Genomic DNA, 13652 nt, shown 5'->3' on the forward strand with positions numbered 1-13652 from the left:
AACATTTAAAAAATTTAAAAAAAAAACAAAATGGTAGCTGATTCAGTTTTTTCATTGTTAGAACTGAGAGTCATTGCACATTAGGGGGGTCGTCACTGACCAAAGCATGATCACGGGTGTGTCATATATGTTGACTGCAAAGAGCAGGAATCAACTCTGGCCAGCGTGGGCAAAAGGAGTTTGTTGGAAGGCCCTCGGAGCCAGTGAGTTGGCAGGAGGCTGCCGGCTGGAGCAGGCAACGTGGAGGCCAGGCCGTGGGGAACCCACAACAGGTAGCCCCTCAACTGAAACAGGGCCGGTCTGGCCAGGACCCTGCTGCTTCCGAGATGACTGGCCTCCAGCCATTCACCCACTTGCTCCAGACCCAGTATCCCAGGGGGTCTGATTGGCTGAACTTTGGCCACGTGCCCATTGGCCATGCTGGGGAAGGAAAGGGTGGGTCTAGCTCCTGGGTGCCCATGTCGTGAGTGGCCTGCATTTAGGGCCATACTCCCACCTAAACCATGAGGAGAAAGCCTAAAAAGACCAAAGAAAGAGGTGGGTTCTGGGGGTACATTCCCCTCCCAAAGGCTTTGTAGCAACAGTTATCTCTCATTTTGACTTTAAGAGTGATTATTTAAAGGGGCACCTGCGTGGCTCAGTCAGTTAAGCATCCAACATTGGCTTAGGTCATGATCTCACGGTTTATGAGTTCGAGCGCCACCTCTGGCTCTGTGCTGACAGCTCAGAGCCTGGAGCCTGCTTCAGATTCTGTCTCCCTCTTTCTTTGTCCCTCCCCCACTCATGCTCTGTCTCTCTCTCTCAAAAATAAACAAACATTTAAAAAAATAGAGTGATTATTTAAGATGTACATTAAAATCCTACTCACTCCGCCCCAAACCCCAGCTGAGTATGTTTGGATGGGGCTATGCCAGGACTGCTCACGTGTCTTCTAACCTGTTACCTAGTGGGCTCGCCCACCTGATCCCTGTAGCTGGCCTGGTCTGCTCAGTCTGGGCTGGTTTTCCTTCCAGGTTACATAAGGACAGGCTCCATCTTTCTGGCCCAAACTCAGGACCGGCTCATCTCCCTGAAGCGTATCAACTCCAGGCTGAAGTATGTATGAGACTAGAAGCCTGTCCTGACACTCCTGTCAGACTGACCTCTGCCAGAGGGCCATGCATGTCATTGTCCCCTTGTGTTCTGTGGCAGTGTCATAGGCATCCCTTCTGAGATCATCTCCCCCAAGAAAGTGGCCGAACTTCACCCTCTCCTAAACGTGCACGACCTGGTGGGGGCCATGCATGTTCCCGAGGATGCGGTGGTGTCCTCTGCTGATGTGGCTCTTGCCCTGGCAAGTGCTGCCTCCCAAAATGGTAAGCATGTTTCTGGGTGAGGAGGAAAGAGGTCATGTAAGAAGGTGTCTCCCAATCGGCAGTGACCCCAACTCGGCTTCCATATTTGAACACTGGCTCTTAGAATGTTTGTTTGAATATCCTCTCTTAAGTTAATAAGTGTTTTTCCTCACGGACACATTTTTCTTATTAAAGTTCTAAGGAACTGCTTTTTAGTAATGACCATAAGTTCAAACTTAGGGGAATTCCCCCCCACAGAACGTGAGAAGCTCCAAGGGCAGAAGACCTGGTGGGAACTGAGTCCGAAAGCTGGTCATGTCCTGGGTTTGGAATGAATGAGGGGAAGACTAAGTAGCGTCCATGGTGTTCTGCACTTTGGATGAACTGATTCATGGTGTGGGTGGATTTGGATTTAAGACGCCCTATTTAACCTTCTTCTCCCCTCCCCCTTTTATGGTTCCTAGAATTGAATTGTGTATTAAAGTAACCTGCTGTTTTCAGTCACGAAAGAGGCCCATGGACACTGCCCAGGATGTGGTTCCTGGAAGTTTTTGTGTTTTTAAATTAAAGCATTGACCTGGCTTTTTCATCATTTCTCACGGGTTTAGAATCTGCTGCAGAATCTGCTGCTGCCTTAATTCTGGGCCATCCGAAGATGGATGCACTGCCTCTTTCTTTACCTTGGAACAGGTGTGCAGATCTATGACCGTACAAGCGTGCTTCATGTAATGGTCAAAAAAGGCCAAGTAACCGGTGTGGAGACCGATAAAGGACAGATTGAGTGCCAATATTTTGTCAACTGTGCTGGTCAGGTAGGTTAGCAACAACACTGGGTCACTGATGTAACGTAACAACAGTCACTGCCGGGATTTGGGGCGTGAAGACGTAAGGTTAATACTGTGACGGACTAAGCAGGTGTCAGGGACCACCTATTCCTTGTTTGGAGTAGAAACCTCAGAATTCTTGTGCACTCCATCAGAAGCCTGTAGCTAGTCCTCAAGGAAAAGCACCGTCGTGACCTTTTCCTTCCTCTACCCTGGGTTAATGCGTGCTCTCCTGGCCAGGAAGGCCACAAAAACGGTTGGGCATTGACACATCCTCGTTGTTGGGTCTTCCTGTGGCATTTCATTTTATTCTACAACCCAGCACATAAGTATTAGGCTATCTTTTGTGTCAGGAGCCTGGATTCAGTTCAGAGCACTCAGCTGCTTCTACTTTTAAGGCATATTGGTGCCTTGCCTTCCACTCGACAATCTTCAGGTGACCTACGGGTACTTTTTGCCTCATGAAGATCACATATGATGGTATTTGGGGTTTGTAGTCGAGATCAGGCGTTTTGTTCGAAGGGCCTCACTTGCCCCCCACGAGCTCCTAAGTCTGTCGTTCTTTGGTATAAGAATAATGGTTATGGTTTAACAAGCATGGTGTTGCTCCCCCCCATGGAACTGAGCTAAATAAAGCAGGCTGCAGTGTGGCTTCCCGCCCCAGACGTTGGGACAAGAGCACACATAGGCCACTTGAAATTAAACTCTTTTCAAGCGGCTGAACTTGCTCATTTGTCTTTCTGTTCCTCTTCCCACCCACAAATCAATCCGTCCGTTTGTAGTGGGCATACGAGCTGGGTCTTTCCAACGAGGAGCCGGTTAGTATCCCGTTACATGCCTGCGAACACTTCTACCTTCTGACTCGCCCCTTGGAGACCCCTCTGCAGAGCAACACACCAAGTGAGGACTTACGCTTTGTCTTTAATCTCATTTCCTTGCCACTGTTCTGTCCTCTGAAAAGGAAGACTTTGTGCTAAGGACAGACTCTGCTTGAGAGAGCCTTGTCTTTTCTGAAGCATGTTACAGGGAGGCGGACCCAATCCTGACTTTCCCGTAAGAACTCCTTACGAAAGGATGGATAAAACGGGCATTCCACTGAAGCCGTGTTTTGGTTTGTTAGTTTTGTAAGCTAATTGCAGTCCCAAACAGAGGTCCAGATTGAGAATATTTGGAATATAACCTGGAGTTTTTGACTTGAATGGCATACGTTGTAGAGAGCTTATAGGTAAGCTACAGAGTCAGGTTGCTCAGGGACCCCAAGCACCACAGGAGAGGGCTTGACGTCACGTGGCAGGTCTCAACCCCTAGAATGAGCTCGCCGTACCCCCTTTCTGCTAGGCTTTCACGGTCACTACAGCAGTTCCATAGTCTGGTTGTGAGGACTGGACAGAGCTTCTAGGGAACTAAGCAGGTCAGGGATAGAGAAATAGTCTCCACTGTAATCTGAGAGGGAGGATCCTCCCCCATCACCTTGAAAGCTCTGTGTTCACTGGATGCTCTTCACTAACAGAGCCAGTAGGCGTTTTTGTTCTGCTTTTTTGTGTCCCTTCAGAAAGCTGGCTTGCCTCTAAACCTTGCTTTTTCCTTCTACCCACCCCACCCCCCACTCCCCTGTCATTTCTCTTCCTCAGCTGTTGTGGATGCTGATGGAAGAATTTATATCCGGAACTGGCAGGGTGGCATCTTGTCTGGGGGCTTTGAGAAGAACCCGAAGCCAATATTTACTGAAGGCAAGAACCAGCTGGAAATTCAGAATCTGCAGGAAGACTGGGATCACTTTGGTGTGTGAGCTACAGGATAACTATAATGCCCTGTGTTTGCGTAAGATGCTGTCTTTTTGAAAGCATTTTCAAGAAGAGATTCTTCTTTGGTCTTTGTAACAGCCCCATGAGGTGCTTACAGAAGGCAGTCCGCAGGGTCTGCCTGGTCTAAGGCTGCGGTCACCGGGTACTGGATTCGGGGGATGAAAATCTTGGTTAGGGGACCCCAGGCTTATTACTTAACTAAAATCATTGCTGAAATTCTAGGCTAGGAGGAAACCTTTTGCATAGGACTGCGTGTAAGACTGAAGACGTTTTCAGAAAGCAGAATTGTTTTGTTAATACAGTCTTTTACTCGGTTTTTGCTTTTATTGAAGAACTGACAGACAGTACTGTACTAGTTTCACGTGTGCCTCACAGTGATTCGATATTTATGTTCTACTCAGTTTTGTGATAATTTTATTTACTGGCTAGTGAATAAAGGCCCATGTTTCCAAATTCAAAAGATAAGAAACTGTCTATAATGAAGAGTTTGCCTCCCAACCCTTGGTGGACCTTTTAAAAAATAAACTTTTTATTCTGAGGGATTTTAGACTGTCAGAAGTGGAGACAATAGTATACAGAACCTTCCGTGTACCCACCAGCCAGCTTTAGTCTGGTTTCATCTCTTACCACTGTCCCATACGATGGACTTATTTTCAAACAGGCCAAGGTCCTGTCTTCTGCAGCTTTTCCAACTGTGGAAATCCTTGCCTTTATCCTCTGTCTCCTCGAGTGTCACTGAAGAGCTTTCCACAAACAGTAATCCCTTGGAGATCTTATCTGTAGTCACATGTATCGTGTGCCCTTCCACAGCTCCTGGCCTTTGCAGAGAAGTGTCCTTTTTCTTAGTCTTTATGCCATGCGCTTTGTAGGTGTGTCCATTAATTACACCAGGGTTTCTACTTTCTGATCTAGGGCCCATTTGGCTCTTCTGAGAAAACCCCTTTCAAGTGATTTTCTGAAAGGAGAGGGAGTAGGAAAGTATAAGGAGTCTGAAGTCTTTGAATTCCCTAAAGCTGAGGACTCTATTTGGGTTTGTTTTTATGGCTCAGAGCCCCTGCTGAGTTCCCTCCTGCGTCGGATGCCAGAACTGGAGACTCTGGAGATCATGAAGTTGGTCAACTGTCCCGAGACCTTCACCCCAGACATGAGGTGCATCATGGGCGAGTCTCCGGCAGTGCAGGGCTACTACGTCCTGGTGGGAATGAACTCTGCTGGCCTGTCGTTTGGAGGAGGGGCTGGAAGGTAAGTCTCTCTTGATTAGACTCTGCTTGCTGGGCTCTGCTGTGCTTCCTAGAGTTGCTTGTTACCAATATGGTGTGTAGTGTGTGTATATAATCCGGTGTGTTGATAGTAAGGAGGAGATACACCTCATTTGAGAGTTGTCCCCTTCACAGTAATCACTGTGGGATATTCTAGCAGTGTCACTGTGCACAGGGTTTCAGTAACTCTTTTTGGAATTAGTCACGGAGCCTGTGGGATGTACTTTTCAGCTGTTTTGATCCTTTGAGTGTGCATTTGAGTTTGTAAACAGTAAGTATGGTGATTGACACAGACGATCATGTTGAGTAGTACAACTTTTCTTTAAAAGTTACATATTGATTATGGGGCACCTCTGTGGCTCGGTTGCTTGAGCTGCCGACTCTTGACTTTGGCTCAGGTCATGATCTCAAGGTTCGTGAGTTCAAGCCCCACATTGGGCTCTGCACTGACAGTGTGGAGCCTGCTTGGGATTCTTTCTCCCTTTCTCTCTGTTCTTTCTCAAAATAAACAAATAAACATGTATGTGTATATGTAATAAAAAAATCACATACCGATTAAACAAGCCAGTCAGAAAGGACGAATACTGTGTGCAGTACCGTTCATGAAGACAGACAGTATCACAGTGGTTGCCAAGGCTGTGGACGGGAATGGAGAGGGACTGCTTCTCAGGTGGATGGAGTTTCAGTTTGGGAAGATGAAGAGTTCTGGGGGTGGATGGTTGTGATGGTTACACAGCAGTGTCAGTGTACTTAATGCCACTGAACCTCACAATTAGAAATGACTGAGATGGTTGATTTTATGTTCTTTGTATTTTGCCACAATTAAAAGTTACTTTTTTTATCAATGAGGCAACTTTTTTTTTTTTTTTTTTTACTGAGAGACTGGTGGGAGAGGGGCAGAGAGACAGGGAGAGAGAGAATCCCAAGCAGGTTCGGCACTATTAGTGTGGAGCCCGACACGTGGCTCAAACCATAAACCATGAGATCATGACCTGAACCGACTGAAGAGAGTCAGAAACTTAACCAACCGAGCCACCCAGGCACCCCGAGGCCACTTTGTTTTTTAATAAAAAAAAATTTTTTTAATGTTTATTTTTGAGAGAGAGAGAGAGACAGAGTGTGAGTGGGCAAGGGGTAGAGAAAGAGGGAGACACAGAATCCGAAGCAGGCTCTAGGCTGCAAGCTGTCAGCACAGAACCCGATGCGGGGCTTGAACTCACGAACTGTGTGGTCATGACCTGAGTCGAAGTCGGAAGCTTAACCAACTGAGGCCACTTTTCTTGAGTGACTTGTAGAATGGTTCTGAAAACAGTCATGGAAGAGGAGTTACCACAAGTAGAGATATGATCAGATAGATGTATAACCTCCTGAAGGTTTTCCAGAAAAAGCCCATTGGATGTATGAATAGAGTATGTTTTTCATAGATGTCACTTATGTCTTAAAACACTTTCTAGGGAACCTTATCATTAGAACTAAGATTATCATAGCAGATTTGAAAGCAGTAGATGGATCCGTGTTTGTTTCTTCAGAAAAATTAAGGAAATTGCCCAGAATTTCTCAACCAGTCTGTGACAAGACAGGATGTTTGATTCTGTTGGTTCTTGTTTCCTAGTACAGTTAGGAGAGTATCCCATCTGAGGCCCAGCAACTTCCCCATCTAAACAGGTACCTCGCTGAATGGATGGTGCATGGTTATCCATCAGAAAGCATCTGGGAATTGGACTTGAAACGTTTTGGAGCCCTCCAGAGCAGCCGTACCTTTCTGCGCCACCGGGTCATGGAAGTCATGCGTGAGTAGAGCTTGATCCCATTTGCATCTAGTCGAAGGTGTCTTCCTTGGGGGCTGTTGGATCATTCAGAGGAGCAGATCTTTCCCTCAGTTATTTAAGAATCGCTTCAAGTTGGCCTCTCAAGTTTGACTGGTAGGGGGCCCATGTTGGGGCATTAGGCCCATGTGATCTTTACATAACCATCTCTTTAGTATGTTGTCCTTTATTTACCTCTGGGAACAGGAAAGAAGAAAAGGACTTACAGGTGGTAATTGCCATCAGACTTCCCGCAGCAGCTTCTTGTATATTCCTAGCATCGTCTGCTTTCCACTTTGCTTGGAAAGCGCCCATGTCAGGTGAATGTTCTCTCTCCTCACTTGATCTTTGAGATTACAGTTTGCTTTCCAAGGCAGAGAAATCGATTTGGCTTGTTCTCAAAGCTTCAAGCTTCTCTGAGTGATTTTTGTCATAACTGTCACATGCTAGCAAGATAGGAAACTACTTCTCATATAAATACAAAACATACATTTCTGTTCTCCTCATTCCTACTTCTCTCCAGCTTCATTCTAACTTGTTACTCTACCATACCGGCATGAGTTTCTACATATGCTGTGACTGCCATCCTTTGACGGTGAATTGTTGGTTTAATAGCAGGCGGTCCCATTCACGGTGAGGCCTTTGAACGACCTTTAGCACCTGTGTGTTCACTCTTAGCCTGTCGTAGAGAACTACTGGTGGGAGACAACCCGGCAGCAGTATGGGTGGCCGCTAAGGTTATTTTTGGCAAATATTTTGGTTAAAATGTTGACTCGCCAGAAGTCTCAATTTCCCCAGCCATTTGTTACTTTAGAACCCGTGCAAATCATAATGGAGCTCGAGTTTCCCTGTGATGACCTGACACGCTGGGTAGCCTTCTCTGATTCTCATGTAATAGAAATGGGAGGCATGACAGGAAACGAGAAAAGGGTGAATAGAACCTAAAGTACCGGAGAAGACTGAAAAATTGTCGCAAGATAAGGCAACCGGCGTGGCTTCCTTCTCTTTAATTTCTCAGCCTCCTCCCCATTCTGATGTACCTCTCGTTTGGAAGTTTGAGGTCGGCTCTTCTCTTTGGAAGGGACTAGAGATCACACTCTTTCTGGCTATTTTTACTTATTGCTGTTGCAGATTGGACATTAGGAGAAATGAATTGTGACCCTAGCTTTGTTATGTGAATAATGTGACTGGGACAGTACTGTGCAGCCACCAAATCAAGGTATGCTGTGTTCCCTTTCACCTCAGAAACGGGTTAAATGTTAGAGAGGAAATGTGTCTAACAGTCCTGAGATCCCAGCAACACAGGCACCGTAAAGAAGCAAGTGCCATGTTTTCACACTCTGCTCCTCAGATACAGTCTTCGTCTCTGCTGTGGGACTTAGCAAGGTTTACAAGCATGACCTTTCTCCCATTGTTTCTGCCTACTAACTTGACACAGTCATTGAGGACAGAGACTTGGAGTTGTTAACCTGACTCACGGCCCTGTAACTCTGTGGAAGGATCAGGGCAGCTCTTGCAACATCATTCTTTCTTCCGGAGCCTACCTGTTATACTGGGGACTGTTTGCACATTAGGTCCCGTTAGCCTGGAGAGCATGCTCTTTTGAACAGGAGCGACTCCCGAATCTAGAGATGCTGTGTTCTCGGCTCGGTGGTTTGGGTTTGCAGAGACTGTTATTTCTGTTCTAGCTCTGCTGTATGACCTGAAGGTTCCCCGTTGGGACTTCCAGACCGGGAGACAGTTACGCACATCTCCTCTCTATGACCGGCTGGACGCACAAGGAGCCAGGTGGATGGAAAAACATGGATTTGAGAGGCCGAAGTACTTCGTGCCACCAGACAAGGGTAAGAAGGCCCGTTCTCATGTTTATTCTTTTGTTGCCTTGAGAACTAATAAAACCCATTTTTAAATGTATTACAGTTAGAATGTGTTCCTGGAGGAATAAAGAAAAACCTGTCACACTATACTAATGCACACAGGGAGAGTCCTCAATATAAATGTCCTTTTCTCTTTTTCTTTTGTTGTTTGCCGGTCTGTAGACCTCCTGGCATTGGAGCAGAGCAAGACTTTCTATAAGCCAGACTGGTTTGACATTGTGGAGTCTGAAGTCAAGTGCTGTAAGGAAGCTGTGTGTGTCATTGACATGTCCTCTTTCACAAAGTTCGAAATAACAGTAAGTGCTTGAGAAACCCAAATAATAGATTAGAAATTTCTGAATATTGTCGAATGTCTCCTTTTTTATCTGCCACTTCAAAACCAATTTCGTAAGACCTCTGGTATGTTTTAGTGTTTTACTAAACTGTAATACATTTTTCTGAAGTTTTAGCTCTTTGTTTCTGGGTTTTCATCTGCTTGTAGAGGCCCCCTTAACCATTAGAATCAAGAGCCAGTTGGGGCGCCTGGGTGGCTCAGTCAGTTAAGCGTCCGACCTTGGCTCAGGTCATGATCTCGCGGTCTGTGAGTTCGAGCCCCGCGTCGGGCTCTGTGCTGACAGCTCAGAGCCTGGAACCTGCTTCGGATTCTGTGTCTCCCTGTCTCTCTGCCCCTCCCCCACTCATGCTGTCTTCTCTGTGTCTCAAAAATAAGTAAACAGTAAAAAGAAAACAAACAAAAACAACGAGCTTTCTTTGGAGCTTCTCAGTTGCAGTTGGGAACTGGCTAATTGAATTGCCTCAGGGGGTCACACTGCTCGGCAGACTGTGTTACCAACCAGCTGTTCTTGTGCTCACTCTCTCTGCTTTCTTCCCTCACCCTCCAGTCCACCGGGGACCAGGCATTGGAAATTCTTCAGTACCTCTTCTCCAATGACCTCGATGTACCCGTGGGCCACATTGTGCACACCGGCATGCTCAATGAGGGTGGAGGGTATGAAAACGACTGTAGCATAGCGCGGCTCAGCAAGCGCAGGTAAGGCTGGCTGCCGCCCTGCCCCCCACCCCCCACCCCTGCGGTGCGCTGCCTCCTGGAGGTGTCGTCGCAGAGCAGAACGCCGGCTCACAGTCCGGGAAACCATGACCATACTGAGGACGAAAAGACATTTCGGTAACTCCTGGCCAGTTCCTTAGCAATGCAGTGCAAATAGAAGCCACGGGGGAAAATGGGGAAGAAACATACCCGATTATATACAAATCGAGGTGGAAATAACAGTCCCCCTACTGGGAAAAAGTGTTCTGGTGTGTCAGTAGGTCTGTATATCTTGGCACTAACAGGAAGCCGGGATCTTCGGTGCTTATGTGGTATGTCCTAGAATTATGTGCCCCTGGCCTCCTCTGAAGGCGAAGAGGTCATTTGCCAGTATTCTCATTCATCGGCTGCTTTGAAACGAGTTAACTTGACTGCTTCCTGATGCTTTTTCTGCTGCCTGGCTTACATTACTTTCCGGTCTCCCTTTCAGTTTCTTCATGATTTCCCCAACCGACCAGCAGGTCCACTGTTGGGCCTGGCTTAAGAAACACATGCCAGAAGACAGCAACCTGCTTCTGGAAGATGTCACCTGGAAATACACCGGTAAGCCGGCCCTCCAGGCTCAGCTGCACAAGAGGCCAGCCTGTCCAGATACGTCTTCTCCATCTGCCTTCTTTATAGCTGACATTCAGAAATGGGGGTCAGAGTGAGAAGCGTGCTGGAGGCGCCCTGGTCATAGAACACTGATCTCTGATATGTCCCTGCATTTTTGCAAGTGAGGGGTGAGTTGTGCTTCAGTCCGTTTGTCTTGTTTCCCGCTGTGCCCCCTCCAGCGAGGATGGAGGAGTGCAAATATTGGTTGGATGAATGAAAATTACTTCAAAAATACATTTTTAAATCTACTACCTAAATATTGTTTTCTTCAAAATTTCTCCTTAACTTTTTTTTAAGTGAGTGAATAATTTTTGAGGAGGACTTAATTTCCTGATGATCTACCTCTTCCTCAGCAGTCTTGTCAGGGAGCGGCCCCTTCCCTCACCTCCTCATTCCAGCTTTAATGCTTGCCTATCCCCCACTTCACTGCCCCTCACCCCCAACATGTCCTCGTGGCCAGTTCATCACAGCAGCAGATCTGTTTGACTGTTTGCTACCAGATTGGCAAACTACACAATCTTACTGAACCGAAGTTGTTTCCTAGCCCAAGAGGGTGTTTGGGGTATAATTTCCACAGGCTGCTGTGCCATGACGGAACCTGGGCAGGTTGGGCCGCTCTCCTCCAGGTGCTGATCGGGGATTGGGCCGTTCTCACCATATAGCAACAGCGGGAGGAAGGAGGCGATGGGAACCGTGTGGGAGGTTTGTGGCCAGCCCTGGAAGTGGGCTCCTATCGCCCTGGCCAGGACGCGGTCTCACGTTCCCCGTCTAACCACAAAGGCGGCTATGGGATGTTTCCCCGTGTCCCCGGGAAGAGGAAACACGCTGGCCAGGCTGTCTCTGGCCAGCAGTCAGCAGTGCATGCATTTACCGGGCCTGTCAGGAGAGGTGTCTGCCAGACTTGGGGCGCTCTGTGTCCATCCTGGGATTGCCTAGGCAGAGAGGCGCTTTCGTGGGCTTATCACCCAGGCCTGGCCGTGAGAGAGCAAGTCCCAAACAGACTTTTCCCTTTGGCTCAGAGGGGACTGGACTGGCCAGACATCTCTTGTTCTTTTCTGTTTAGCCCTCAATCTGATTGGCCCTCGAGCTGTGGATGTGCTGTCCGAGTTGTCCTATGCCCCTATGACTCCAGACCACTTCCCAAGTCTGTTCTGCAAGGTGGGTGCTAATTAAGTTCTAGTTTTTAAATGGACAGGGAATATTTCTTTTATAGGGATAGCAATTACACAGTTTTACTACAGCGTTAATGTCCACAGAGAGAGGGTGTTGGGGCTTTTATGGAGCAAATAAAATGTCTCAATAAATTCGTCCCTTTATTTTTCACCTTTCTAGGTCTCCTTATTTAATAAGCATTAGGATATCTTTGAAGTGGATTTAACTTCTCTGAATATCAGTCTTTTCTATTTACTGCTTTTTGTAGCAGTAGATTAAATGTGCAAATTAAAGGATTAGGACACTAACGCCAAAAATGCCAGTTAAGGTCAGGTTCCTTCTCTCCATGCAGTGCTTCTCCTTTTCCATTCACAGAGTCACTTCTGTGTGTGTAGCATCTCCAGGTAAGAGATGTTCAGGTGAAGCCCCAAACAACTTACATAAGTTTCTTATATTTGGCAGCAGTAGCATCTTGGAACTGAGTAAAAGAAGTAGTAACAATACCGATAAGAGAGGTGCAGACAGACTAGTGTTTTGACAACCTGTAGCGAAACAGCTGTGGGGCAGCTACTGACTGATGGAGGCTCTTTGAAGTTCAAACCGAAGCGGAGATCCACGTACTCATTGTACAGTGTCCCTTTTCCTCCGTGGCAGAGTGAAAGCAACAGAACACTCTCACCGTTAGCCATCAGCAACCCTTCCCTGCATGGCCTTGGGTTCTGGAACGAATGATGCACATATGTGAGCCTACAGGGTAGCAAGTTATGTTGGGCTTCCTGTGGGAACAGTTTGCTCCAGTGCCTTCTGGGACTTAACCACTTGCCATTATAGGAACAGGGATTGTGTCAGAGGCCTGTTAGGTAACTGAGCTGCCGTAAACACATTTTGAATTAGAAGCCTCATCTCTGACCCCAGGGTAGCAGGTGCACCATGTTCTGTGGTCATCAGGCATCCTCTTTTGTAGGGCAGGTGCCCTGGACTTGCCTGCCAGATGCCCCAGAGAAGACACGGGCCTGGTCTTTGTTGCTCTTGACACTCTTGACTGAAATCTTCTTAAGGTTCTTTCTTTATTTTTAGAGACCGTGCACAAGTGGGGTGGGGCAGAAAGAGAGGGAGAGAGAATTCCAATCAAGCTCTGCACTGGGGCTCAATCCCATGAACCCTGAAATCATGACTTGAGCCATAATTAAGAGACGCTTAACCGACTGAGCCACTCGGGCGCCCCTAAAACAAACCTTTAGGAGGACTTTGCGAAAAGAAATGTTTCACGATTGTAAAGACTTCGCCTCCACTTCCCACCAGCAGCTTGGCTAGTGCCCCTGAAATGGTGATGTTTCGTGAGAAGAGTGTAAAGACCGTGCTCCGTTTCTGGTGACCCCAGTACTCGAAAACAGACCACTCTGGGGATGAATTTCTCTCAGGCGCATGGCTCTGCCGTAGGGTCAAAGGGTGCGGAGCTGATAAGAGGTTTACCTCAGGAGTTCGTTCCTTTAACAAACATGTTGAGCGCTCACTTCCCCTGGAGACTCTCTGTGCTGACCTCCTCCCTTTGCTTCCACAGGAGATGAGTGTGGGCTACGCAAATGGGATCAGGGTGATGAGCATGACTCACACGGGAGAGCCGGGATTCATGCTCTACATCCCCATAGAGGTGAGTCCCGCGGAGGAAGGTGGCCGGCTTTCGCACGCCTGCCGGGCACTGGCGGGGTTAGAGAGCCAGATCTGACCGGGCCTCGGGAACGGAGGCAGGCTGCATTAGGGGCACTTTAACATTTTGGACTAAGTTACTTACTGTTTCGACTAGGAAATACGTTTACGTGGTTTAAAACCTATGGAAAGTATTTAGTGCCACCTGACCAGTTCCTATCAACCACTACCAGTGATACAACTATTAGTATTTGAAGGTCATGTCAGA

The 13652-nt window shown here is 47.3% G+C and overlaps 1 protein-coding gene across 2 annotated transcripts in view; it reads left to right on the forward strand.

Moving 5' to 3' along the window:
• Positions 1-13652, forward strand: part of PDPR (pyruvate dehydrogenase phosphatase regulatory subunit) — a 37846-nt gene that overhangs the window by 12690 nt on the left and 11504 nt on the right. For both annotated transcript variants that reach the window (XM_042918251.1, XM_042918250.1), the window contains 13 exons: positions 1014-1095; positions 1192-1355; positions 2025-2146; positions 2941-3058; positions 3790-3939; positions 5013-5205; positions 6888-7012; positions 8716-8871; positions 9067-9200; positions 9786-9934; positions 10422-10534; positions 11649-11743; positions 13299-13388. In XM_042918251.1, coding sequence (XP_042774185.1) covers positions 1014-1095; positions 1192-1355; positions 2025-2146; positions 2941-3058; positions 3790-3939; positions 5013-5205; positions 6888-7012; positions 8716-8871; positions 9067-9200; positions 9786-9934; positions 10422-10534; positions 11649-11743; positions 13299-13388 — 1691 coding nt within the window. The remainder of the gene's footprint in view (positions 1-1013; positions 1096-1191; positions 1356-2024; positions 2147-2940; positions 3059-3789; positions 3940-5012; positions 5206-6887; positions 7013-8715; positions 8872-9066; positions 9201-9785; positions 9935-10421; positions 10535-11648; positions 11744-13298; positions 13389-13652) is intronic.

The sequence above is a fragment of the Panthera leo genome, chromosome E2 (genome assembly GCF_018350215.1).
Source record: "Panthera leo isolate Ple1 chromosome E2, P.leo_Ple1_pat1.1, whole genome shotgun sequence".
In the NCBI taxonomy this organism is placed as follows: Eukaryota; Metazoa; Chordata; class Mammalia; order Carnivora; family Felidae; genus Panthera; species Panthera leo.